The sequence below is a fragment of the Neophocaena asiaeorientalis genome, unplaced genomic scaffold (assembly GCF_003031525.2).
Source record: "Neophocaena asiaeorientalis asiaeorientalis breed wild unplaced genomic scaffold, Neophocaena_asiaeorientalis_V1.1 scaffold67, whole genome shotgun sequence".
Lineage (NCBI taxonomy): Eukaryota > Metazoa > Chordata > Mammalia > Artiodactyla > Phocoenidae > Neophocaena > Neophocaena asiaeorientalis.
In genome coordinates, this window is record NW_020173731.1 from 4992062 (window position 1) to 5019787 (window position 27726).

The 27726-nt window shown below is 50.7% G+C and overlaps 1 protein-coding gene across 1 annotated transcript; it reads right to left on the reverse strand.

Moving 5' to 3' along the window:
• Positions 1-15715: 15715 nt before the first annotated feature.
• NENF (neudesin neurotrophic factor) lies at positions 15716-26400 on the reverse strand. Its single transcript, XM_024750874.1, has 5 exons — positions 26333-26400; positions 25899-26049; positions 17969-18029; positions 16970-17073; positions 15716-16015 (listed from the first exon to the last, which is right to left on the reverse strand). The coding sequence occupies exons 1-5, from the start codon at positions 26398-26400 to the stop codon at positions 15839-15841; spliced, it is 561 nt and encodes a 186-aa protein (XP_024606642.1). The 3' UTR covers positions 15716-15838.
• Positions 26401-27726: the final 1326 nt, after the last annotated feature.

Genomic DNA, 27726 nt, shown 5'->3' on the forward strand with positions numbered 1-27726 from the left:
ACGTGAGATGACTCTTGAGGACCCCCTCCATTTCAGGGCCCAGGAGGAGCAGAGGGCACCCCTGTTCTCACAGCCTGAAACCCCGAGCCCTGCAGGGAGGCTTGCTGGGGTGCCTGGGGGGCTGGGGTGAGGGCTTGGGCCTGGCTCCACAAAGCCACCGCTTTGTCTAACTAGGTGTGAAGTGGGCCTCTGTGACCCAGGCTGAGGACCAGCCCACCAAACATGACTTCTGCAGGGAAACCAGTTCTGAATCCTGAGCCACCCGCTTGCAGAGGTGCACGTGTCCAGGATCTGTGGTGATTTGGGTGCTGAGCGGAGGGCAGAAGGCATGGCCCAAACCCACGGTGGCTGCCTACCATGGGCACAAGCCCAAGCTGCTCTCCCGGCCCCCCAGGCCTGCACCCTCGCCCTCAGTCTGTCCTCTGCAGCTCCCATCATCCCTTGCAACTTCTGCTGCCAGTTACCAAAAGACCCAGCACATCGCTGGGCCAATGGAGCTTTGAAAACCCAGTCGATCCTCACTACTCACGGATTTAATATTTGCAAATTCACCTAGTCACTAAAATGTTTTACCCCAAAATCAATACTCAGGGGTCTTTCGTGGTCCTTCACGGACACATGCAAAGTGGTGACAATTTGAACTGCCTGACAGCACGTTCCCAGCTGAGGTCGCAAGGTGATACTCTGCCTTCTCATTTCAGCTCCCCTGCTGGAAACAAGTCTAGTTAGTGTCACATTTTTAAACTTTTGTGCGTTTGGTGATTTCCCAAGGATGTTCCTGAGCACAAGAAGGCTGTGATGTGCTTTACGGAGAAAAGATGAGCGTGAGACAAGCTGGGCTCAGGTGTGAGTTTTTGTGCTGCTGGCCACGGGTTTGACATTGCTGAATCCACAATATATATCAGAGTGTCTTTAAACAGAAATACACATACAACAAGGTTGTGTATTAATCAGCGGATGAAGCTTGTGTCCAGAGGCTCACAGGAGCCTAACCCCATATTTCGTCTAGGGGCAAAGGTTTAGTGTTTGTTAGGTCAGTGTTCCCCCAACTTTACAGAGCGTAACTACCCCGAACAATGAGAATCCACCATCCAGGTGCTACGCCTGGGCCCACCCGGATTTAGCTTATCAGGATCTCCTGGGCTTGGGGCCCAGCATCTGTGTTTTTCAAAGCTCCACAGGTGATTCTGATGCAGGGCCTGGGTGGGAGCCGCTCCAGTGATTCCTTGAAGCACCCATGTTAGACCTGCTGGGCCTGGATGGTGGCAGCCCTGAAACAACCTTCCGGCACCACTGGGAGGTGATGTGTAGTGTGATTTGGTGAAGAGGACATAGGACTGCCACGGTCTTTGGGACCTGAAGACTCTGTGTGACTTCAGGCAGGTCGTCTAACGCTCAGGGCCTCAGCTTCCCCACCGATATCATGAAGGTAATAACACCTGTGCGTGGTGGGGTTTTGCTCCGACACTCAAGCATGTTTTGTGGGCTGGGACACCAGGAGTCCACTGGTGTCTTTTGAGAGAGAACTTGTTCCCAGAGGAAAGGAGATGGCCTTGGCCGAGAGTGATGGGCACGTGTCTGGGGAGGGACAGCTTGGGGGACCACCCCTTAGGTTCCACCTCCTGGGCTTTTCCGGCAGCAAGATGCAGACTCAGTCAAGTAACTTCAGGAAAAGAGGTTTTATGGGAAAGAAAGATGTTCCTGGGAAAGGAAACGGAAACCCCCAGGATCCCAGCAGCCAGTCTCTGTCCCTCCCCGAAAGGCACCGAGTCTCCTGTCCCCTCTCCTCCCCCTGCCCAGTTTCCGCCTCAGTGCTGGTCACTCTTGGCTTTGTATCTCAGGAGTGCTTCTCTCAGCTAGCTCAGTTTCTGCGACCCTCCACTGGCGTTTTCCAAGGCAGGAACGAATGGGTCCACCTTTCTGGGGCACGGTTGCTGGCTGGCCAGCCCTGTGGGTCAGCTGCAGGGGCGGGTGACCGTGTGGGACTGGCCACCACCCTGTGCCTCTGTCCTGCGGCAGATCCTCCCGAGCCCTCTGCGGCCTGAACACACGCACAGAGTGACGAGGGAAGCTTCTGGAGCAGCCCAGGGCCTGGCCTCCCGAAAAGCTCTGAGGGCAGAACAGGCCAGAGGTGGGATGCCGCCTGTGGGGTGGGTGCTGAGACACTGGAGCTGAGGTGGCACGTGTCCCCTTTCCCCTCAGCGTCCCTTCTCCTGACACGCAGAGGCCCACACAGGGAGGAGCTGAGAACAGACCACTGACCTCTCCAGGACGAGCCGGCACCTCTTTCTCAGGGGGCAGCAGTTACAAACCACCTGCGGGGGTAGAAAATCTGCTTTTGATCTTTCCTCAGCCCCCGGTGGCCCAAAAGGCCCCCAGAGGCCAGGACATGGCTTGAGCCACCTGACACTGGTGTCGGAAAACCTAAACATGTATCATGGAGGTGGCACTGCAGGAAGCATCACCACCCCGAGGGCGAGGCCAGGGAGGGGAGCTTGGAGGACTGTCAAAACTTAGAAATGGGGGCACGCCCCACAGGGCGGGGACCCAGGAGTCTGGGCTGGCCGCCCCCGTCAGCCGGTGTGACTTCTCTGGGGTGGAAGGGGCGCAACGATGTTGGTTCTGCAAGTGCTGGAAAACTGCAAACTGGATTTAGCCGCTGCTGTGGGGAGGAACCCCGCTGCTGGGCAGAGGAAGCCCGGGCTGTGGCGCCACTCACGGGGCAGGAGGTGAGCAGGACAGAGCCTGTCTCCCTCCAGCGCGCCACGTCTCTGCTCGCGCCTCCTACTGGCAGAGTTGAACCGCGAGCAGCTGCCAAAGCCAAAAGCTGTCTGCCGGGTCCCCGCGCCTCGGACGCGGACCGGAGAAAGACCAGCGCTCCCGGAGCGCGAGCTGGGGCCTGTTCTGCACGTGTGTGTACGTGCACACACACACACACGCAGACACATACACAGATATACACACTGATAATACACAGACACACACGGAGACACACACAGATATAAACACAGACACACACAGGTACACACACCGATAATACACACACACACAGATATACACACTGATAATACACACACACAGATATACACAGCGATACATACATACAGATACACACACACAGACACACACACAGATACACACACACAGATATACACACCGATAATACACAGACACACACAGAGATATACACACCGATACATACACACAGACACACACACAGATATACACATAGATACACACACAGACACACAGATACACACACATAGATATACACACATACATACAGACACATACACAGATACACACACAGACACACACACAGATATACACAGACACACACAGATACACACACAGATATACACACTGATAATAGACACACAGACAGACACACACAGATATACACATCAATAGACACACAGATACACACACATAGATATACACACTGATACATACAGACACATACACAGATACACACACAGACACACACACAGATATACACAGACACACACAGATACACACACAGATATACACACTGATAATAGACACACACACAGATACACACACACAGATATACACATCAATAATACCACACACACAGATATACACACTGATAATACACAGACACACACAGAGACACACACAGAGATACACACCAATAATACACAGACACACACAGAGACACACACAGATATACACACCGATAATGCACAGACGCACACAGAGATATACACACCGATACATACACACAGACACACACACAGATACATACAGACACACATACAGATACACAGATACACACAGATATACACACAGATATACACACAGACACACACACACACAGATATACACACCGATAATACACAGACACACACACAGATACACACACACAGATATACACACCGATAATAGACACACACACAGATATAAACACAGACACATACAGGTACACACAGATATACACACCGATAATACACACACACACTGATAATACACACACACACAGATATACACACTGATACATACATACAGACACACACAGAGATATACACACAGACACACACACACAAACACAGATATACACACCGATAATACACAGACACACACAGAGATATATACACTGATACATACACACAGACACACACACAGATATACACATAGATACACACACAGACACACTGATACACACAGATATACACACTGATACATACAGACACATACACAGATACAGACACACAGATATACACAGAGACACACACAGACACACAGATATACACACTGATAATAGACACACACACAGATACACACAGATATACACACCAATAATACCACACACACAGATATACACACTGATAATACACAGACACACACAGAGACACACACAGAGATACACACCAATAATACACAGACACACACAGAGACACACACAGATATACACACTGATAATGCACAGACACACACAGAGATATACACACAGATACATACAGACACACATACAGATACACAGATACACACAGATATACACACTGATAATGCACAGACACACACAGAGATATACACACAGATACATACAGACACACATACAGATACACAGATACACACAGATATACACACTGATAATGCACAGACACACACAGAGATATACACACAGATACATACAGACACACATACAGATACACAGATACACACAGATATACACACAGACACACACAGATATACACACCGATAATAGACACACACAGACACACACACACAGATATACACACCAATAATACACACACAGATATATACACTGATAATAGACACACACACAGAGATACACACCGATGATACACAGACACACACACAGATATACACACAGGTACACACACACACACACACACAGATATACACACCGGTAATACACAGACACACACAGATATACACACTGATAATACAGACACACACAGAGATGCACACACAGATACACGCACAGACACACACACACACACATACACACACAGAGATATACACACCAATACATACACATAGACACACACAGATACAGACACACAGATATACACACAGATACACACATAGACACACAGATACACACACACAGATATATACATCGATAATATACAGACACACACACAGATATACACACTGATACATACACACAGACACCCCCACACAGATACACACACACAGATGTACACACCGGTACATACACACAGACACACACACAGATATACACACCGATACGTACACACACAGATATACATACAGATAGACACACACACAGATACACACACAGAGATAAACACACAGACACACACACAGATAGACACACACAGATACACACACACACCACACACAGAGGTACACACACACAGACACACACAGAGATATACACACAGACACACACAGATATACACACTGATACATACACACAGACACACACACAGATACACACACACACCACGCACGGATATACACACACAGGTACACACACACAGGCACACACAGATATACACACAGACACACACACAGATAGACACACAGATACATACAGATAGACACACACAGATAGACACACACAGATACACACATATAGACACACACAGATATACACACACAGATACATACAGACAGACATACACGCAGATACAGACAGGTACACACAGACAGATACACACCACACACACAGGTATACACAAACACACAGATACACAAATACACACACACACATGGATACACAGACAAAGATGTACATGCACACCGAAACCACAAGCTCCCTCCCTGCAGGCTGGATTGTGGGTCCTGCCCCTTGAGTGTCAGCAAACCTCATGGTCTTGACTTGGGGAAACTTCTCTGATTCTGAACCGCCAGCCCCTGGGCCCATTACCGCCACACCCCCAAAGAGCCCCATGGTTTGAGATCCTGTATCAAAAGGAAGCTCAAAATTCTCCATCTCTGGAGGATCATCTGGACCTGGTGGGTAGGCAACATCGGCGGTGCCCACCCCTGTTCTGGAGGAGAGTCCCAGGAGCTGAGATAAAGCCAGCTGTGCACTGAATTGCTCTTCATGCAGGAAACACGATGAAACTCCTTTACCAATAGAAGGTATGGGCTAAAAGCCTTCTTCTGGGCTCCTTTTAAATGTCACTTTCTCGGAGAGATCGTCCCAGCCCGCTGTGATTAGGTCGCTCTGCCACCCCACTGTTCTCCATCCCTCCACTCAGAGCACCTGTTATGGTGGGCAATTCTGTTCTTTTGCAGCTGGTTTATTGCCAGTCTCCTCTAGACAGCAGACCCACAGGGCAGGGCCAGGCCGGCCTCCTTCACCACTACAGACTCAGGATCTGGCACAGTGCCTGCTTCATAGCAGATCTCTGTAAGCGTTTGTCAGATGAATCAACTTAACAATATAAAATGGTTCTAGATGAGTTGTGATAAATTGATGGATGATGGAGCTATGAATTAGCGGTGTGTGTGGCATAACCAACTCTGAAAAGAATGCTGTGGAGGGCAATTACTCTCCTCTCCCACAAACCATTTCCAGATTGAGAGGACAGCGGGCAGGAGAATTGTTCTGCCCTCTGCGGCGTTTCTGCTGGGATTGTGGTCCTGTACACCCATGGGGATTAGGGCCTAACCCAGGCTTCTTCCTCGGCACAACTTTCACTCCTGACCCTCCGAAGGCACTGGGCTCATTGAGTGTTAGAGCTGGTGGGACCCCATAGATCTCAAAGATGCCTCCATGTCACAGTCACTGGGGTACATTTAAAAACCCCAATTTGTGGACCCTGCTAAGGACCTTAAGTCCTGACTGTGCCGCATACTGTGTGAGCTTGGGAAAGTTACTTAATCTCTCTGTGCCTTGATGTCTTCACCTGTAAAATGGAAATAATCCCAACCTCAGAGATTTATTGTAAGGATCAAAGTCAACAATGTACCTAAAGCTCTCGGTGCAATGCCTGATTCAGTAAATACTGAATAAATGTAGCTATTATTGTAATGATTATCTCACCACTAGTTAGCGGCTGACGTGGGGCGAACATCCAAGCCTCTTGATCCCGGATCTAGTGTTCTTTCCAACACGTCACTCTGAATGTGCACACAGCCTTCCCTCTGAGGCCAGGCTCATACTCGGCGAAGAGGACATATGGCCGCTGCCCTGGGACCCTTTAGTCAAACTGAATGGAAGAGAGAACTGTACATGAGAATGAAAGGCAGCTCTAACCCTTGGAGAACAGGCAGCTGGAGAACATGGGAGTTCAGCAGGCGGGTTTTGGGTCCTTTGGGAAGCCCTTTGGCTGCTCCTGTGAGCATTTCATTATGGAAATATTGGGAACCAAAAATAGATGTTCTTAAGGGGACCTTAATCCTCTGGGCTTTACAAAACAGCTGCTGGAGAGTTCCATGAACCAACCACCGAGGGGCACTACTGTTCCATGCAAGTGGTTGCTGGTGAGCCGGAACTGGTCAGAAGTTTCCCTGAAAATCCCAACACCGAGCCTGTCCCGCTCAGGATCCTGTGGCTCGGGTCCCCACAGATCACCAGTTCCTGGTCCTAGAGATACCTCTTCACAGCTCAGCCCACTGCTCTCCTCCTCGGGGACCCTTAAGGGCCAGGACAGTTCTTGCATCTATTTTCCTGGCTTCTGCCCTCCACCCCACCCCCAGGACTAGCACAGCACTGGATACATAGCAGGCAATGTGCTGGTTGGTAGATGGCCATGTGAAGTCTGATGTAATTAAGACGTTGTGGAAAGGAGGCTGCCTGCGCTTTGGGGGAACGGTGAGAGTGTGGAGTAATATGGATCAGAAAGAGGGTTAAGGCTGATGGTCAAGGGGAGGGTCACGGCTAAATGGGAAAGCAGGCTCTGAGGAGACTCCAACGGGGAGGCAACAGATGTATTTCGGAGATCTGGGTAATGAGAAACCGCTCCACGTCCAGGTTGAATCCTTACCTCAGGGTCCTGGGCGGCAGCACCAGGACATTATGGGGGTGACGAGCTCGAGCAGCCCAGCACTGCTCAGCTGACCTCCAGGTGAGCATTGCTGGCCCCAAGGCCGTTGTAGTCTCTCCTGTCTTTGGGGTGGTTTGCAGCTGCCACCATCAGGTGTGGGGCTCCCACAGGTGGGCTTGGATCCCACTGCCTCCTTCTGGGTGAGGCCCCAGGGCTCAGCACCTTGAACCTGTATCACACGTCCTTAGTCCAAAAGTCTCCCTCAAGAGAGCCTCAAGGATTTTAGAGTCTCTGCCACGAGCCTAGCATATCGCATCCTAATTCCACCTGCCCAGAGGTTAGCCTCGCCTAGAAGACTTGATTTTCAGGTGCAGTATAATGAGGCAGAGTGGAAAGAACATAGGAAGAGAATAAGTCTTGTGTTGGAATCCCAGTGTGTTTTCCCTGGACCTTGTCATCTGTAAAATGTTACTACCTCCTTGCAGAGGATCTGATGAAGGAGTAAATGCCTAGGGCACAGGGCTCATGCCTGCAATCGTCCCTGACACAGCAGTGAACTTAGACAAGAGGTCCACAGAGCCCACAGCAACGCTGACTAATGGCATGAGTGTGTAGACAGACAGGAAGCCAGGTCCAACTGGGAGGGGTGTGCAACAGGGTGGGCTTGCCTGGGTGGCAGTGACTGCAGCCCTGAAGGTGCAGTAAACTCAGTACCCCAGGAGGAAGGGAAGTGAGAGGAGAGCAGGAGTCTCACTCAGGAATGGGGAGAAGCCAGCAGCAGCATGATTGACAGGTCACCCACCAGCCACCCACTACAGGTCCTGGGCATCCACTTCCCAGACACCTCAAGGCCACACCCCAGACTCTGCCTCTAACCCTCCCCTCTCAGCTGCCGCTTCTCCCCTCTCTTGGTTCTACTGGAGCCCGGCTTCCCTCAGGTGGTCTGCAGCTCACGCGGCTTCACCCTTTGCCAGTGCTTTTTTATTTTATTTTATTTTATTTATTTATTTAAATATTTTTATTTGATATTTGGCTGCGTTGGGTTTTCCTTGTTGCACGCGGACTTTCTCTAGTTGCGGTGAGGGGGGCTACTCTTCGTTGTGGTGCGCAGGCTTCCCATTGCCGTGGCTTCTCTTTGTTGTGGAGCACGGGCTCTAGGCGCGTGGGCTTCAGTAGTTGTGGCACGCAGGCTCAGTTGTTGTGGCGCACGGGCTTAGTCGCTCCATGACATGTGGGATCTTCCTGGACCAGGGCTCAAACCCATGTCCCCTACGTTGGCAGGCGGATTCTTAACCACTGCTCCACCAGGGAAGTCCCTACTGGTGCTTTTTTAGATCTCTTCCAGCACCCTCTGCAGCTCGTGCCTCTGACTCCCATACCCCATGGGCCTCTAGAACCTCAGCCTGCGGGAGCCCCAAGTCCTCTAGTCACCCTGGAGGGGAGCTGGGGTGGTGCTGAGAGCGGGGTCACTGCAGGGCCTGGGCTGAGCCGGGCGGAGGCTTGGCAAGAACAAGGCCGTGGGCCTGGCTGCAGGGTGGGCACTGAAGACCTGGGCAGAGACCCTGCGGGTGAGGCCTGGGACAAGCTCAGCACAATGGGCACCTGTAACATTAGGCCTCTGGCAGCAGGACTGAGTCTCCAGCTGGCAGCCTCCGAAGTGAGGCACTGGGCAGGGCGGGGCAGCCAGTGGAGGACCCCAGTGACCCCACAGGGTGGGGACGGGCCAGCAGCGCAGGGACTGACAGGGATGGATAGTCTGGGCAGATGGGCAGCTCCTTTGGCCATTTTTTCCCTTTGGGCTTCAGAGCAGGTGGTCCCCAGAAAGCCCTGAGAGAAGAGGCAGCTCAGATGGGCCCTGCCCGGCCCAGACAGGACAGCAACAGTTGGGGCAGGGCTTCTTTCCTCCAGCCTGAAGGCTTCCCAGGACTGTCTGTGCTGGTTACCATCTACTGAGATGGTTGCCAGGGGAACCACTTACTATTTGTATATGTTCCCACATGACAAGGCTGTACAAAGACTCAGGCGTGTTTGGTCCAGGAGAGATCCTGGAAGCAGCGATGCCCAGTGGGCTCTGGAGACCTTGGCCGGAGGGCAGGAGCGGTCGTGAGGCCCCAGGATTCAGACCTACATCCCTGAGTGTAGGGTGAGGCGGGGCCAAGAAGAGGGTTGCCCTGGGTGTGGGAGCACCAATCCATTCACTCATTTATTCATTTCATCAAACACAGCAGGTGCTGGGCGGTGTGCTAGGTGGTGGAGAGAGCTGAGAACAGGGCAAGTGCCTCACAGGCTGGTGCAGAAAATTAAAACACGATTGCCTCCACAGAAGTATGCTGGGTACCTTCTTGGCAGAGAGGGACCCAGGAAAACTTCCTCGATGAGGTGATATGTAGGCCACGATAAGATTTTGCAGGTGATGTGGGCAAGGGGTAAGAGCATTCCAGGCAGAGGGAACAGGATGGGAGAGGGGCCAGCGGAGATTGTGAGGAGGGCACCTCCTAGAACTGAAGTCACTTAACTTCTGGAGTGTGGGGTAGGGTGAAAGCTGGGCAGGGACCCAAACCATCAGGTACGGGCAGGGGTGGGCCAGGCTGCACCACAGTGGGTACCCCCAGGCACACCTGATCGTAGGCCTCTGGCAGCAGGACTGCAGTCCGGGCAATGCCCTGGGGGTAGAGGAGCCCGTTTCCCCATCGCCCTTGGGACTCTGGGAGAATTTCCAGGGCTTCTGGGGAACCAGAGAGTCTGAGCTATTAGAGGTTTCATCAGGGCAGCTGGGTTACTGCTCATACTTCTGGGCTGAGCAGCTAGACGAGAGAGAGAGAGAGAGAGAGAGAGTGAGAGAGAGAGAGAGAACTGTAGCTGGTCACCCTGACTTCAACCCCAGCCTTTTGCCAAGGCCCCAGACAAACAACTAAATGTTTCTTCTCACCTGGGTCCGTGACCCTGCTGGGAAGTCCAAGAAGCCACCAGTCCTTGAGGTGAGGGTGGAATGGAGTGCAAGGGGGCGGGAAACAAGAAGGTGACACTGCCTGGTATCAGGAGTCTGCTCTCACATACATGCATACTGCATGTGTATTACATGTGCATTACATACACAACGGAGCCTAATCCTAGCGCCAGCCTTGTGAAATGGGTATTTTGAACCTCCCCCTTTTTAAAGGTTAGGAAACTGAGGCTCAGAGAAGCTAAATAACTTCTCCAGGATCATACAGGTAGAAAGTCATGAAACCAGGATTCAAACCAGGTCCGTCTGATGCTAAACCCTGTCTCTCTCTATAAGACAAATGTGATTTACTGCTATGTGTCAGGCACTGAGCTAAGTACTGCAAACCAAAAGACGAGATAGCATCTCTTCTCTGAGAATCTAATGAGATCATGTGGGAGGAATGACCGCAGATCGTGTTTTCCCAGAATGGTCCATTGCCCCTTGACTCTGGGCGGAACTCCGTGGCTGCCTTGGCGAGTAGAAGTGCTGCTGCCTGGTGCCGAGGCCGGGTCATAAAAGGAGGCACAGCCCGGACCTCTCGCTGTGAGAAGTGACACGTGGAGAGAGCTGGAGCTCGGGCTGGCAGCCAGAGTCACCACGGGACCTGTGGGTCCCACTGCTCCCTCTCAGAGCTCCTGACACACACAGTCTCTGAGCACGAAGAATAGCCATTTCACGCCACTAGATTCTGGGGGTGATTTGTAAGCCGTGGTCACTGGAACAAGAGCTTTGTGAACCGTAAAGTGCTATACAAGTGTCAGATGTTAGTAAAACTGAGTTTGGCATAAGGGGATTGTGTTAGTGTCTTAGGAAGTAAACTTTGTCTTGATCAGAGTTCTCCCCCAAAGCAGAGACTGAGCAGGGTATCACATTTTGGAAGTGAGCCATGGGATCAGCCAGTTCAAGGGTGTGTATGGAGCTGATTCCTGCTGTGCCCAGCTGGGGCTCAGCATCTCCTGGGACCCCTGTAGAATGGGCGTCAGGGTGTGGGACTGGTGTACTGGTTCCAGCCCTGTTGGTGGAGGGTTGGTCCGGGGGATTAAGGCCTTGCACTTGCCATTGGGAATGCCTCAGAATGGCTCAGAGCAGCTCGCATGGCAGAGGAGTCGAGGGAAAAGAGCTGAGTCTGTCACTGAGGGATGACACCACACGTGCTGGGCTGACCGTGAAATGGAGCATAAAAAATGAGTGACCCATCGTGGTATCAAGGCAATGATTACATCTGATGTCCCGGACGGAGGCCTGCAGGGCCATCCTCTGCCTGGATAATTTCCCCACCGGTCGTGGGGCAGCCTGCCCGGCCTGCCTCTCCAGAGAAGCCTGGGCACCTCCAGGCCTGCTTGAGCAAGGCCTTCGTGGCTTGGAAGCCTCCAGGAGCTGACGGAGCCCCAGCAGGCCATGCTTGTTGGAGTCTGGGGCTTTGAGAAGCGGCCTTTTGAAGGAAGCCAGTGTAGAGGGTAAGGCTGCTTTATTCAGACCCTTAGTTTTTCTCCTGGAAGCTAAGGCGGTGGTGAGCAGACCCCCCTGGAGCAGATGCCTGAAGGTCATGAGGTGTCTGAGTCTGGAGGGCATCCGTCCAGACTGGGACCCGGGCAGGATGCCCTCTGCACGACCGTGTCTCTAGGAGCTGGCTTGCTGGTCAGGTCCCTCTGCCTGCTCTCCTGTTGACCAGTCAGCTCCATCGCTCTCCCCTCTGGGATGCTCAGTACTTAGTGGTGTGATCTTCCAAATGGAAAACGAGGCTCCCTGTTCCCAGGCCTTGTCTCCTGCCTTTAAACCTTTAAGCCTCTTCATCCCTGTTATGGGCAGGGAGCCGGCTCTGTTCCACCTGTCGGGGAGGCCTGGGCAGCTGCCCGCCAGGAGCACAGAGAGGGAGGGGTGAGTACCCTGGCTGTGGGAAACACGAGGCAGGAGGAGCTGGCTGTGCAGCGCCTGGGAGACGGTGGAGGAGATGCACCTTGCGAGAGGAACTTCGATTTGGGGAAGGACTTAATGAATTACACCAATATCAATAACACTCCAATGTTCTGGGCACCTACCTTAGGCCAGAAATTGAGTGTCCCTTCTGAGAGGTTGAACTTGAACCTGTGTGGTTAAGAACCCAGCCCACAGGGCTTCCCTGGTGGCACAGTGGTTGAGAGTCCGCCTGCCGAAGCAGGGGACACGGGTTCGTGTCCCAGTCCGGGAAGATCCCACATGCTGCGGAGCGGCTGGGCCCGTGAGCCATGGCCGCTGAGCCTGCGCGTCCGGAAAAAAAAAAAAAAAGAACCCAGCCCCCGTCCACTCTCCCATCGCCTTCCCCTCACCTTTGCTTCTCCTGCGTAAAGGTCACAGCTCCTTTCTTCCTTCTTCCTTCCAAGGTGGTGCGTGACCTCCCCACTATGCCTGGGGTCCCCCGCTGGGAGGAGGCCTTGCCGCAGCAGCTGGTGCAGCTCTGTCCCTCAGGTCTGCTGAAGGGTTTCCTGGGATGCAGGACTTTCAGTGTAAAACCCAGCAAGTCGGGAAAGGTTGGCCACCCTAGGTGAGTCTGTGCTTTCGTGTTTGGGGGAGACAATCTCATCAATAGGCAATTACAGCAAAGCGGGTGAGTGCTAAGCTATAGGGGACCTCAGAGGAAGGCTTCCTGGCAGAGGTGCATCCAAGCTGAGTCTTGCAAGGATATAAACCTTTAAACCAAAGAAGACATGACAAACAAATGTGGGAGAAGGGGTAAATGGGGCAGCAGGCTTTGGGCTCCAGGGAGCTCTGTGTTTTTCCTTAGGTCCCATAGACACCAATGATGCAAATCCCCCCACCAGCCTGCATCCCCCTCCCCTGAGCTGTACCTACCCTGAGTGGAGCCTGTTTGGGGTGCCCAGATTTGTGTGTGCTCTGTCCTGGCAAACGCTGACTTGGAATCTCCAAATGAGAGACATTCTTATTCAGAGAAGACCCTTGCTGGGGTGTAGAAGGCGGTCTTTGAAGTGCAGGGCAGGGAACTGGGCAGAATTGACCCAGGAGTAGGGGTCCTAAGACCCTGAGGGAAAGATGTGCGGTGATGGGGGCAAGGGGAGGAGAGGGGAGCGGGGGAAACAGTGGTCCTGGAAAGTTCCCAGGGTCCTGAGTTTGGAGACCTTGCCCACCTTGCAGAGACGGGGCTCCAAGGAATGGAATCCTAGCCCATCCGTTGCTTGGTGATGTGGGAAGTGGGTGGTACATAAGTAAAAGTCATCTCTTGGGGGTTCCCAAGGACTTATAACCATTTGTATTCATTCATACATCATCTGTTTGGGGGCAAAATGTCCCAGTACAGACTACCTTGGCCACATGAACAACTTCCTGAATTCTAGGCCAAAGAGTCCTTCTGATAAATTCTAGATCCATTCCTCTTGGATGGCCAGCAAGCTCCCTGCTTCTGGAGTGGGACCCAGGAGTTCACCATTAGTCTGGACACACCAAAGAGTAAAGCAAAGGTCAAACGTGGTCCTCCAAAAGGATCTGGATGAGTCCTCCCTGCGGTGACTGGTAAGGCGTAAGTGGTGTTTCTCAAAGTACATCTGGGCCCAAGTGTATCACAATCTCCTGGGGAGCTCATTACAAATGCAGTTCCCAGGCCATGTTCTAGAAATACTAAATCATAAGCCCTAGGGGTAGGACATAGGAATCAGCATTTTGAACAGTCACCCTAGGAAATTCTTCTGCTTAAAATTCTTCTATGTAAAAGGTCTCTCTTGGGGGTAGTTGCTGTTTGTTTAAATAACAGACAAAGTTATACGTCAAATTTATCTCTACCGTAAAATTTCCAGGATTTCTCAACCTTGGCACAATTGACATTTTGGACCAGGTAATTCTCTGCCATGGGGACTGTCCTGCTCATTGCAGGATGTTTAACAACATCCCCGGGGGACTTCCCTGGTGGTCCAGTGGCTAAGACTCCATGCTCCCAATGCAGGAGGCCCGGGTTCGATGCCTGGTTGGGGAACTAGATCCCACATGCCGCAACTAAAAGAAAGATCCTGCATGCCACAGCTAAGATCTGGTGCAGCCAAAATAAATAAATATATTTTTTAAAAGTCTTTAAAATAAAACAAAAACAACATCACCGGACACTAGATACCAGTAGCATCCTACAGTTTTAACCACCAAAATTTTAAAAATAATAGCTCCAGACATTGCCAAATGTCCGTTAGAGGGAAGAATCCTACCCTCAAAAGGGATTTCCTTATGAAATCTGACCTGAGTCCAGCGTGTTGCATGTGCTTCACCATCTTGGAATGACCTCCAGGGCGGGCTTCGCCCATACCGGACCCTGGCCCTCCTCACCACCTTCCAGCTGCAGAAGGGGCTGAAGCCAGTTCACACCGTCACTCTCCTGGTCGTGGTGTAACGCCAGGCCCTTTCATAGCTTTCTTCCCCATTCTCCACCCCTCCACCTAATGCACCCCACTTCTGCCGCATCTCCTGGATGCTGGAGACAGAAAGCAGGCCAGCAGAGACACGGGGTGCTCTGGTGAGGCTCCAAGGAGAGGGCACGTGTGGAAGAATTCTCCTTTTGTGAAAATAGGAAGTTTATTTTGGCGCTTATTCTGAAGTACACATGGTCATAGTAGAAAACCTGGCAAGTACAGAGCAATATAAAGAAGCAATAAAGGTCACTCGTAATTCCTCTGTCCCCATAGCCCACGTTGACACCTAGGAGGTGTCCCCCCTCAGCGACTATTACCTCCCTGGCTGGTGTGCGGGCAGGATACCTAGGTGGGTAGAACAGTGGACCAAGGGCAATAAAGGGCATTCAGTGTTCCAGGTTAAACATCTGCTTTATTCAGATCTGGTGACCAGAGGCCCCAGCAGCCTGTTTTGCGGGAGAGTTTGCATCTGAGTGCCTCCCTGCCTCACCCTCCCAGGAACGGTCTCCTGCAGATCAGAACTCGTCCTTTATGTCGAAATGGGGCTGGTCTTCAGGCTTGAAGTCCAGGTTGGGGCTGCCGTCCTCGTTGAGGATTCTTCGGGCTGTGTAGCCAACGATGGGATATTTGGCTTTGTACACTTTGGTGAAGACATCATCCAGGGATTCCAGTTCCTCGGATGTGAGGCCCGTCTTGGGGAGAAAAGCCCAAGAAATACAGGGGTAGGAATGAGTGACTCGTGCCTGCCACCGGCTTCTCGCCAGCCCCTACCCCAACTTTACTCGCCCCACGCCCCCTAATGCGAGGGAAAAAGTGTTTCAGAAAACAAATCGTGGACAATTTTTTCGAGACAGCCCTGTGTGTGCGTGTGTGTTGCGGAGGTTACGTGTGGGGGGTGCAATGGCTGCACCGTGTTTGTGGTCTGACTGATGTAGGAATTAGACTCCAGAGAACCCCCAGCCCGGTTGGCATCGGGGGGCGCTCTGCGGTCTGCAACCACCTCCTCCTGCGTGATTAAGCCCCCTGCCCTCTACACTCCTCCCCTTACAGATTTACACATCCTTCCCCCTCTCTGTAGTTTCTTGATTTGTTTCTGTAACGCTGCAGCTTAAAAGTGTGACTCACCTGAGCACAATGGGGGGGGTGAACGCCAGCCTTTCTGTTGGGATTACTTAGACCCCGAAATGGTTTTTGTTAATGCTATTTTCTCCTTCACAGAAATATAAGCACGGCGGAGACTCTGCTCTCCCACCCTGTTCCTCCCTTGAGCTACCGGTAGTGGCCTGGAAAGCGGGTCTCAGAGACTAACAGCAAAGCTATCACAGGCTGGGGGGTGGCAGGTGCAGACTGTCAGGGGGATGGGGCAGCCAGGGCAGGCTGGAGCCAAACTCTGAAGATCAACTGAGTTTGATCTCAAGTTCACAAGAGTTCACACTTGACTCTGTAGGCAGTGGGGAGACCCAGAAGGTTTTGAGCAGGAGGGGCACAGGCAGATATCTACTTTAAGAAAACAACTGGCTACCTCTGGAACAGTAAACAGACTAGTTAGGAAGCTTTGCTACTGCCCAGAGGTGGGGCATGGGGAAGAAAAAAGGTCATGGCCAAGGAGGTGGGACACTGTGACAGAGGCTTATTATCTGGCTCACAGTGTCGTGGGTGAGGTCTGCAGGATCCAGGGACATCTTGGCCACCCCTCTGGTGGAGTCCTTCCCGGTCAAGGCGTTGTAGGGGGCTCCTCGTCCGTAAAACTCTGTAGTGGGGAGGAAGGAAGAAGATGTGAGCACATGTGCACAGAGCAGCCAGGAGCCTGTACACGGCACGGGGCGGGGCTTCTGAGACCCCACCCCACCCCACCCAATCCTGCAAAGGCTCGGCTGAGGAGAGGGACATCAGTGAGGATGGGAAGTCCAATAAGCCGCCCCCAGCCTTCCCACTGGATTCCGCTAATTCAGAATATGGAATAAGTCACACATGCTGGGCTGAGAGGTGATTTTTTCTTTTTAAATACAGAATGAAAATAATCCCTTAAAAATATTTAAAATGTAAACAAGAGGGACTTCCTACTGGTGGTGCAGGAGGTAAGACTCCACACTCCCAATGCAGGGGGCCCAGGTTCCATCCCTGGTCAGGGAACTAGATCCCACATGCATGCTGCAACTAAGAGTTCACATGGGGATGTAAACAAGAAAAGTGTTCTGTCTTCCTAAATGTTCATGGAAGCCAAGTCTACTTCCATACATCTTTTGTTTGATATCAAATAAACAACGAACCATTACAAGACTACTTCCACGATATCAGTTGTAGTTTCCATTACGGAAAACGTGAGACGGCACTAAAACGTTCTGTAATGTTCTATGATCACGACTCTTTGCTAAGTAATACTTTTCCTCTCACTGCTTTATCTAGGGTAAATCATCCAGTTTGACTTTGATTCAATAGGCAACAGGCAGCCATGGAAGGCTTTTGAGCAGAGCATGACATCATTAGAAAAATACTGTTGAAGTACCTCACTGACAAAGATTGTGAACTCCTTCTGGCCGGGGGAAGGACCTGCCCAGCATTCCCTCCCTTCCCTCACACCTCCAGCACCCACTCAGGCTGCCACACTCCCCAGAGGTAAGGATTCATAAAGCCAAGCCACTTACCCTTTCCAGAAGTGACATCGAACACCACCCCTTTGACTGCCATGTAGATGGGCTGATCTTCCTAGGAAGCAGGAGAGAAGCTGTGAGGAGACAAAGAGCCCAGCTCCGCCAGTTCAAGTGAGTAAAATCTCTTCCCATCACAGCCGGTGCAGAGGGTGGCGGGTGAAGTTACAAGCCGGTCCTCAGGCAGCTCGCCCCACCTGCGTAATGTCATGCCCACTCACAAAAACCTGGAAAAGTCATGAAGCATCAAGACAAGCCTATGGCAATACCTTTCCGAGGAACTGAAGCAGCTCCGTACAGATAAAAACTCAAAAGAGTATTAAATGAATTACTTAAATCAGTCCATGGGACTTCCCCGGCGGTCCAGTGATTAAGACTCCACGCTCCCAATGCAGGGGGCATGGGTTCGATCCCTGTCTGGGGAACTAAGATCCCGCATGCCACATGGCATGGCCAGGAAGAAAAAAAATTAAATCAATCCAAATTTCATCTTCATCAATGTACATACATGGAGGTAATCAGTGTAAATGATTTATTTTATATCACTATTTTGCTTCCTACAGGTAATATTAGCTCATACAAACATTTTCATGTATTGAAATAACCCAAACAGCTGTCACTTAAACAGTTCTATTTTATTTTAGTGGTACTGTGTACCTGTTCGTGTAGCTATTCTATTTTGGATCATTTCCAATTCCTGAGAACTATAAATGGCTGCATTATGAATATCTTTCTACAAGGTACTTTCTAATTTGTTGAGTTATCTCCTTGAGGCCTATTTCAATGTATTGCATATAAGTAGAACAACAAAGTCACTTTTTATATTTTACCAGTTTGTCCTTCAAAAAGCCATTTAGGGTGCTAGAAATATACAAGCAATACTGTTTCCTTGCAGTTCCTTGGCTTTTACACTTTATTTTTTGCTATATCCCTGGGTATACAAAAGGAAAGTAATTCCCAAGCGACAGATAAGGACTCTGGAGGAATTTTAAGTTCAAATCAGAAGGGGCCTTGAAGATAATCTATCTAACACCTTCGTTTTACAAATGCACCTTCATCATCCAGGCCTACCCAGAGTCACAGAGCAAATCAGAGGGAAAGCAGTTTCTGGAATCTGGAGCCCAGGAATCCAAGGCTCAGTCCCCTCTCTGGCCTGCCCCACCAGGGGGCACACAGCACAGGGACAGTGCACTTGCCTGGGACCAGGAGAGGGTGGGTGTCCTGGGAAATTCATTCAAAAGACCCAGGGCCACGAAGAAAGACAGGGAGTGAGTGGGTCGGAGGTACCCAAATGTTAGGGAACCAGGGGAGTCACCCGCATCAGTGAGGCAGGGCCTTTATCTTTCCTCTGGGTTTTGGGGTTGCTTGGCCATCTGGCCTTCCTCCCTACCTGTGGCCAAGCAGGGCCAGGAGAGAGTGCCACGTGAGCTACCGTGACAAAGGGATACCAGAGCAGTGCGGCAGAGGAAGGAGGGCCTCTTCCACACCTGGAAGAGCGCTGGAGCCTGGGTGCAGGCAGGAAGGCGGGAACTCCTGGGCCTCCAGCACCCTCAGACCCTGCAACAGAAGCTGGGGACAGAGCAGAAGTTCCTCACCGGTGACTCTTCTTAAAAAAGAGAGAAACTACTACAGACGTTTTCTTCTGCAGAAATACCTGGGCCCTCCAGTGGTCTAAGGCCATGTTTTTCTAACCGCAATCGGCATTGGTAATATTAGTGGGTCATGCAATCAATTTAGTGATTTATCAACAGGCTTAAAAAAAAAATGAAATAGGGGGCTTCCCTGGTGGCGCAGTGGTTGAGAGTCTGCCTGCCGATAAAAGTTCAAAATAGAGCAGAAACTAGAAAACATCAGAGTGCTTCACACATAGTAAGAATGAGCATAGTTTCACGGCACTTTTGTTTCAGTTGTGTGTGTGCGTACACCAGGGTAGGATGCAACATACATTTCTTAACACAGCCAAAACGTCTGCAAGCCGTCATTTTATTGTATAATTAGAGAGGGTGGTTTCACCTCTTTACTCACCTGCCTCTATCCAACAGCCTTCACTGTCTGTATATTCTTTATTGTCTGTCCAGAATGATTCTTTCAGAAGAAGTACAAGTTCTACTCTTCACTATTTTTTTTTTTTTTTGCCGTACGCGGGCCTCTCACTGTAGTGGCCTCTCCCGTTGCAGAGCACAGGCTCCGGAAGCATAGGCTCAGCGGCCAGGGCTCACGGGCCTAGCCGCTCCACGGCATGTGGGATCTTCCCGGACTGGGGCACGACCTCGTGTCCCCTGCATCGGCAGGCAGACTCTCAACCACTGCGCCACCAGGGAAGCCCTACTCTTCACTATTAAGTTTTAGAAAAGCAGAAAACAAATGTCACCCCATCCCCCCTTAGTACAGATTCCAGGGAGAGCTGGTGAGTGAGTACAGACAAATTCCATTTACAAAGAATAACCCTAAAGCCCAGAGGGGCCTTGGGTAAGCTCAGGGTCCAGGGTTGCCCTAAATAAACTCAGAAGGTAAACAACATTTCTGGTCATGCTTGCCCTCTGATACCTTCTTCTTAGCTGAACCAATATACCCCCGAAAAGGTCACTGCCTGGAGTGATGGAAAGGGAGGCTCTTGGTGGTTCATTTCGTTTGTACAAACTGGAGAAAGCACAGCCTGGTCCACCTCTTTTACTCACTAGCTGTGTAACCTTGGGCAAGTTACTCAACCGCCCTATGGCTCCTTCCTCACCTGAAAAATGAGATGATGATAATAGCTCCTTCCTCACGGGTCATCATTAAATGATTTAATGCTTTAAAGTGGTTAGGACGGTGCTTGGCAGAGTTGGCTCTACATTAAGTGTTTGTTAAATACAGACATCTGGTCCCAGGCCCGGAAGTCATTCTGGGGGTATGGGGGCAGGCGGCCCTCCCCTCCCTGCATTTGGTATCCTACGGTGCAAGTAAGGCAGAAAACATTTTCTGAGGATAGCAAAAGTCAGTTTTGCCCTTGGAGGGTGGAGGATGACATTTGCTCGGGACCAAAGAGAACCCTCAAAGTCACCCCAGCCGCCCCGCCCCAAAGCTAACTGCTTCATGACATCTGCTTTCCTTAATAAACCAATCCTCCCCCGCCTTTTTCCTCCATCGCTAAGGCAGGGGAAAATAACATTCACGTGCCATTGACTCGTCTCCGTTGGGGAAAATTCTGCAGATTCCAGCGTCTGACATACAGGTTAGAATGCCAGCAGCAAAGAAGGGATATATACACCTCTCCCCGCCAGTCCTGCCACACATTTATTTCCCGAGGAAGAACGATGACCAAACTCATGAATGGCTTGTGATTTATGCTGTTTTTCTATTCTAAAAGCTCGATGTGAGGGTAAGTCATACAAGAATATTATTTTGATCATGTTGCCTGGGCTGGGCCCTCAGCCACTCATGCTGGTTACTAGAGGCTTATAATTCAGGACAATTAATATATTTCAGGTGTGATCAAAGGGAGGGCAGAGAAATTCATATTTACTGAGATTCTACTGTGTTAGGTTCTCTCCATATGTTATACATGTCTACTTATAATAACGTATGTCACTTAGGTCAATTTTTACAATGACCTTATGAAAAAGGTATTACTATACCTGTTTTGTAGATGGATAAACTGAGGCTTAGAGTTTAATAACTTGCCGACAGTTTCTCTGCTGGTAAATAAATAGCCAGAAGTCAGACTCACACCTGTTTGATTCTAAAGCCCTTCCCGCGACATTCATCCTTGTCGGAAACTTGAACGCCAATCTTTGACCTATATAATTTGTAAACAGTGAAGCCCTGCTAAAAGAACAGCTGATGTGACATGGCGAAAGCTGCCAATGAAAGCATGTGATCAATATCTCTAGTTATAAGGGCAGCTGAAGAAATCAGGGTCCACAGGAAGGCCCTCTGGACACATGTGACCTTTCTCCACCTACGTTCATTTTTGTTCAACATGCTTACTCTGTGATCTATGTGTTATCTACAGGAAAGGTCCCTAAAATGACCTCCTCTTTGCAAGCCTTACTAGGATTACTGGGAGAATGGGCTTTGAAGAGGCACCGGGGAGGCCGGATTTCAGCAGGTATTCCAAGAGGACTAATTCATGCCGGAAGCACACGTGTAGCTATCTTCACACTCCCACGTGGGAATGATTCAGGGAGCCACACTGTGGATCACTCTGACAACCTCAACTGCCCCAAAGGGATAAAGTAGCACAGGACCTCGTGCAGTAGATCCAGAACACCGTAGGTTCGGCGAAAGACACCAGCAGCCGGGACCCCTGTCTTTCGTGATTTCCAATCTGAAGCGTCCACTGAAGATACTAGGCAGCTTCCTGTCGGGGTGCGCGAGCTCTCACCACAAACCGGGGAGCAGAATGTGGAACAGGTGGGTCTGCCTTGGCTCTCGTCCAAAAGAATTATAACAGAAATGAGAATTCATAGCTAGTTGTTTCAGAACGACTTGTTATACAAGGTCCACAATCCCACAGCAGAAACCCTTGGGGGTCAGATGTGTTTTAGAATTCAGAGTTTGTCAGATTTTAGAAAGGTGTTATGGGGCACATGCCAGAACACCTACCGGGGTCTGAGGCAGCACCCCATCGTCATCTATATCAATATTTCCACAGTAAAGCATAAACATGGATATTCCCACTAAGTAGGATAAAAAGACTATAAATAGACTCATGTAGCTCCAACAAGGTTCCATCACCAAAGGAGTTCAGATCAGGCAGGGTTTTGCTGTCAAATGACGTAAAAAAGAAAAAACCTTCTGGGACTTCCCTGGCGGTTCAGTGATTAAGAATCTGCGCTCCCAATGCAGAGGGCACGGGTTCGATCCCTTGTTGGGGAACTAAGAACCGGCCTGATGCACAGCAGCGGCCAAAAACAAAAAACCTTCTGCTTTTCAGAGCTTATCTGATTTCTGAATTGCATAAGAGGATTATGGGCCTGTTATAGTGCCTCTTGTTTGTATCTTTAATAATAAGCTAATAAAAATAATAACAGCTAAGATTGATTAAGGCTTACTATGCTAAGACTACACTAAGCCTACTACGCTATGCACTTTGCATATCGCCATCTCATTTAATCCTCGCAAAACCCCTATGCAGAGTAGGAACTCTTATCCTGTAGCCATTATCACAGTCAGTTTTATGTGTCAATTTGGATAGGCGACAGTATCCAGTTATTCAGCACTTATCTAGGTATTGCTGTGGAGGTATTTTGTGGATGTGATTAATATCTACAATCAGTTGACTTTGTGTAAAGGAGATTATCCTGGATAATCTAGGTGAGCCATCAGTTGAAAGGCCTTAAGAACAGAATTCAGGTTTCCCCAAGGAAGAAGAAACTCCATCTGTGGGCTGCAGCATTGCTCCTGCCAAGGGTTTCCGGCCTGCCCTTCCTGACAGCCTGCCCTATGCATTTCAGACTTACCTAGCCAGCCTGCATGATCACATGAACCAATTCTTGCAATTAAAAACATACCCATATATATATATTTTTCACTGGTTCTGTTTCTGGTGGAACCCTGACTGATAACAAGTACCACAGATGAAAATAGAAAATTGAGACTCCAAGAGGTTTAGCTATTTGCCCAAAGGGACTCAAACCCAGATATGATTCAAAGGCCTAACACTCTAACTATACTATTTGTATAATGTATTACACAAACGGTAACACTTCTGAGAGTGAAAGGTGGTGCTATTAATAATTATCCCAGGGCTTCCCTGGTGGCGCAGTGGTTGAGAGTCCGCCTGCCGATGCCGGGACACAGGTTCGTGCCCCGGTCCGGGAAGATCCCACATGCCGCGGAGCAGCTGGGCCCGTGAGCCATGGCCGCTGAGCCTGCGCGTCCGGAGCCTGTGCTCCGCAACGGGAGAGGCCACAACAGTGAGAGGCCCGCGTACCGCAAAAAATAATAATAATGATAACTATCCCAGGACAATAGGCATAAACCAGAACCATCTAGGGCAAACCTCAGCACAGGGCAGCTCTAACCAGCTGCGCTCAACTGCCTCTCTCCTCTCTTACTCTCTCTGCCTGCAGACATCCTCTGGGCGCCACACCCCAAACAATTCTTTCCTTAACCCGCTTCCATCTCAAGCCTCCCTCTCTCCTTCTGGCAGTTGAGTATCAATCAATAATATCAGCACAAAAAAGCCAAGGGTCTTTTCTCAGCCCTCATCCTGAACCCTGGGCATGGTTGCTGCATGCAGTCTCCACTAGGAATTCTCTCTTCCCTTGGACTCTGTGCTGGGGGTCCCCAAGATTACCCCCCCATTTGGAGATTCACGAGGACTCATGGAACTTAGCATATAATTGTACTCAGAGCTATGTTTTATTACAGTGATGTAGTAAGGGTCATAGGGGAAAGGACACAGGTAGAGTCTAGAGGAATCTATCTACCTGTGGACTTCCTTACACTGTCTGCCTCCCATGAGGGGCCACACAGAGCACATTCTTTCCCTGGCAACAAAATGCAGCAACACGTGTGCAATGTTTTTGCCCAGGGAAGCCCGTGAGAGACTCAGAGCCCATGCAGGCCCTCTCCGCCTAGCAGTGTTCAACATGAATGCACAGTTTCTACGAAGAGCCCAGACTGAGCCACCTTTATCTGTTAGGGAAATGCAGAACACCCTGGAAATCCAGACATCAGCCAAGGCCTTTCTAAGGACTGCGGGCCTGTTATGTTAACTCTTTTCTGCACAGGTTCCCTAACCCAGTACCATCTGGTTCCCCGCTGCTCCAAAAGATGGTGTCCCTTAACATCCAGTCACATACCTGTCTCCCTCCTTCTGTGTTCTCAATGACTCAGGCTTCTAACCAACCTCTCTTTACAGTGATGCCCAAACTAGCACCACTGCCTAAGGGCCAGGTTTCTAAATCCCCCTGGAGAAACTAGTCCAGCTAAGGCTACTTAACTTGGGGGTTAGGGAGCCCACACCAGAGTGTTTTAACAAGAGAATTATTAGGTTCCTTCCTTGTTCTACCACTAACTGGTGGCATGCCTCAGTTTCCTCACCTGTAAAAGCATGAAGTTGATTCCTATCAACTCTGAAATGCTGTAATTCCCTGATTTCCCCACCAAACTGTTCCCCCCACCTCCTGATCCAATATCAGCTCCATGGCCCTTCCCATGTGCAGCATCCTGTTCCCACGCTCCAGGGCCATCACACTGGGCCCCAACAACCCGAATGGTCAGATGGCTGTGAGGAATATCCTAGACACGTCCAGACTGCTGACCGATGTGGACTGAAGTGGATGCGTCTGGGGTTGGGGGTCGTCTTTGTCTCTAACCTCCGATCTCCCACCCTGCCCTCTCCCCCAGCTCTGGCTCAGCCTCAAGAGCACAGCCATTAAGAGCCAGTGTGAGGAGTCAGCTGCAGAGGGGCACGGTAAATGAGGAAGGCAAAGTGCAGGGAAAGTTTGGATCAACCATGGACCTGCCCCCATTCCCGCCTAACCCGGGGAGCGGGCCTTGCTTCCCTCTCTCCCTCTCCCCCGACTCCCCCCAGGAGCAGGCAGAAGTGTGTGCCCGCAGCTGATGCTTACATTGAAAACAAAGAAGTTCTGAGGTTCGTGTACAGACCGCCAGCCAAAAGGCGTCTCTAGGAAACAGCTCTCGGGAAGAGAGGGCGAAGCGCGGGGTGGGGTGCTCTGGCTGGGGAAGGCGGAAGCAGGGATCCCCGAGTGCTGGGGACTCCCCCCTTGTCCCCAGGCAGCGATCCAGGCCTGGAGAGAGGAGCCCGGCAGGCTTCGCGCCCAGCTCGGAGCCGGGGCTCCGGGAGGGGGCGCCCGCCGAGGCCCGCGCCTTTCCCCGAGGCCTCCCCTCGGCGCCGCGGCTTCCTGGGATCCCCGCCTCCCTCTCCGCGAGGCCGGACTCGGCCCGGTCCCTGGGCCGGCGCTTCCCCGCTCACCTCCTCCCCTCCGTAGCGGGCCAGCTCCTCACGGGAGCCAGGAGCCGGACTCCGCGCCTTCCACGCGCTGCGGGGCGTGCTCGGCCGCTGGGACGCCGAAGCCGGAAACTTGGAGCTAGGATTCTGGGGGCTCCCGACTCCAGACTGCGCACTGAAAGTTGCGCCAAACAGTGGCGTCTGTTACAGCAGTTCCTTGATTAGGTACAGAGTTGACACAGCCAACATTCCAGCACCTAGGAAGAGAGATTTACAACCTAGGGCCCCAACTTTATTAATTCACTTTTACTTTTGGCTGATTCTTTTTTCTTCCCAGTTGTGTTTAAATTTCGAGTCCCCAAAGGACTTTTGCAGAGGGTAGGGCACAAGACATGCACTGAAATAATTATAGCTAACATTTGTGCAAGGATTTCTTCACTGATTTATTCAGCAAATACTTTTTGAGGGCCTCCGTGTACCAGGTCACTGGAGGCACATCGCTGAACAAGACAGATCCACGCCCCATGGAGCTTACATTCTATGGGTGAAATAGACAAACACGATACATAAGTAGTATGTTAGATGGTGATGAATGCTAGGGAGAAAAATAAAGTGGGCAAAGGGATAGGGAGCATTGGGAGTTGCAATCTTAAATAGGCTGACCAGGGAAGGCCCCAATGAGAAGGCAATATTTGTATGAACATCTACAGGAGGTACGGGAGGTAACCTGGGGGAGGACAATCCCTGCAAAGGGAAAACTGCTTAAATGCTGAGGAAGGATAGTGCCCGGCTTGTTGGAGGAACAGCGAGGAGGGAAGAGGGGTAGGAGGGGAGGTCAAGGACTGAAGCAGGGAGCTACTGTAATAATCCAGGTGAGAGATGATGATGGTTTGGCCCCAGGTGGTAGCAAGGGACGTGGTGAGAAGTGGGTGGATCACGGATTTGTTCTGAAGGTGTAGCTGGCAGGATTTGCTGACAGACAAGACATGGGGTCTGAGAGACAGAGAGGAACCAAGGATGACCCAGAGGGTTTTGGCCTGGGCAGCTGGAAGGATGGGGTTGCCACTTACTGAGATAAGGAGAGACGGTAGGAGCAGGTCTTGGGGAAGATCAAGATCAGGCTTGTTCAGTTTGAGAACACCTAGATAGCCAAGTGGAAGGATCAGGTAGACAGTTGGCTATATGAGTCTGGAATTGGATGAAGAGTTCCAGGCTAGAGATATAAATTTTGGAATCCTTGGCATATAGGTTTCATTTAAAGCCACAGAATGGATGAGATTGTCAAGGAGCGGCACGTGGATCGGAAGGAGAGAGGACCAAGGACTGCGTTCTTGGGGTTTGCCAAGATTTTGTGGTTGGGAGAACTGGCCACCAAAGATAGGCTTGCTGTGTGCCAAGCACTTTTACGTGTATTATCTCATTTAATCCTCACTGTAGCTCTAGGAAGTAAGAAATATTATCACCCATTTTACAGATGATGAAGCTCAAGTACACAGACCTTAAGTGCCTTGCTCAAGGTCACACAGTAGGTGGCAGAGCCAAGACTCGAGCACAGGCCCTGTGTCCCAGAGCCCCTGACCGCCAGGCTACACCTCCTCTCAGTGACTGCACCTTCTCATCCATGTACTTCTTCAACCGAATGGGCTTCTAGTGCAGAGCAGCCTAAACAGGGTCTGTCCACAAATCGTCTGAATCTTAATTTCCACATCAGTAACGTACCAGCCTGCCTCCTGGATAGGGCTGTGTCAAAAGTAAAAATGGTATGGATGTGAAAAGCTGTGTAAGCTGTGCAGTATCCACACCACGTCACAGGGTCTCCAGATTAGAAGAGGCTCTTCTAAACCCTTAGAAT

Coding starts and splice junctions, on each gene's coding strand:
- NENF (XM_024750874.1), bottom strand. CDS start 26,400: ATGGGGCGTGGATCTGTCTTGTTCAGCGATGTGCCTCCAGTGACCTGG. Junction 26,050..26,332: donor TACACGGAGGCCCTCAAAAA/GTATTTGCTGAA, acceptor CGCAACTTTCAG/TGCGCAGTCTGGAGTCGGGA. Junction 16,016..16,969: donor CAGACCTCACCCACGACACT/GTGAGCCAGATA, acceptor TTTCTCCCCAAG/ACGGGCCTCACATCCGAGGA.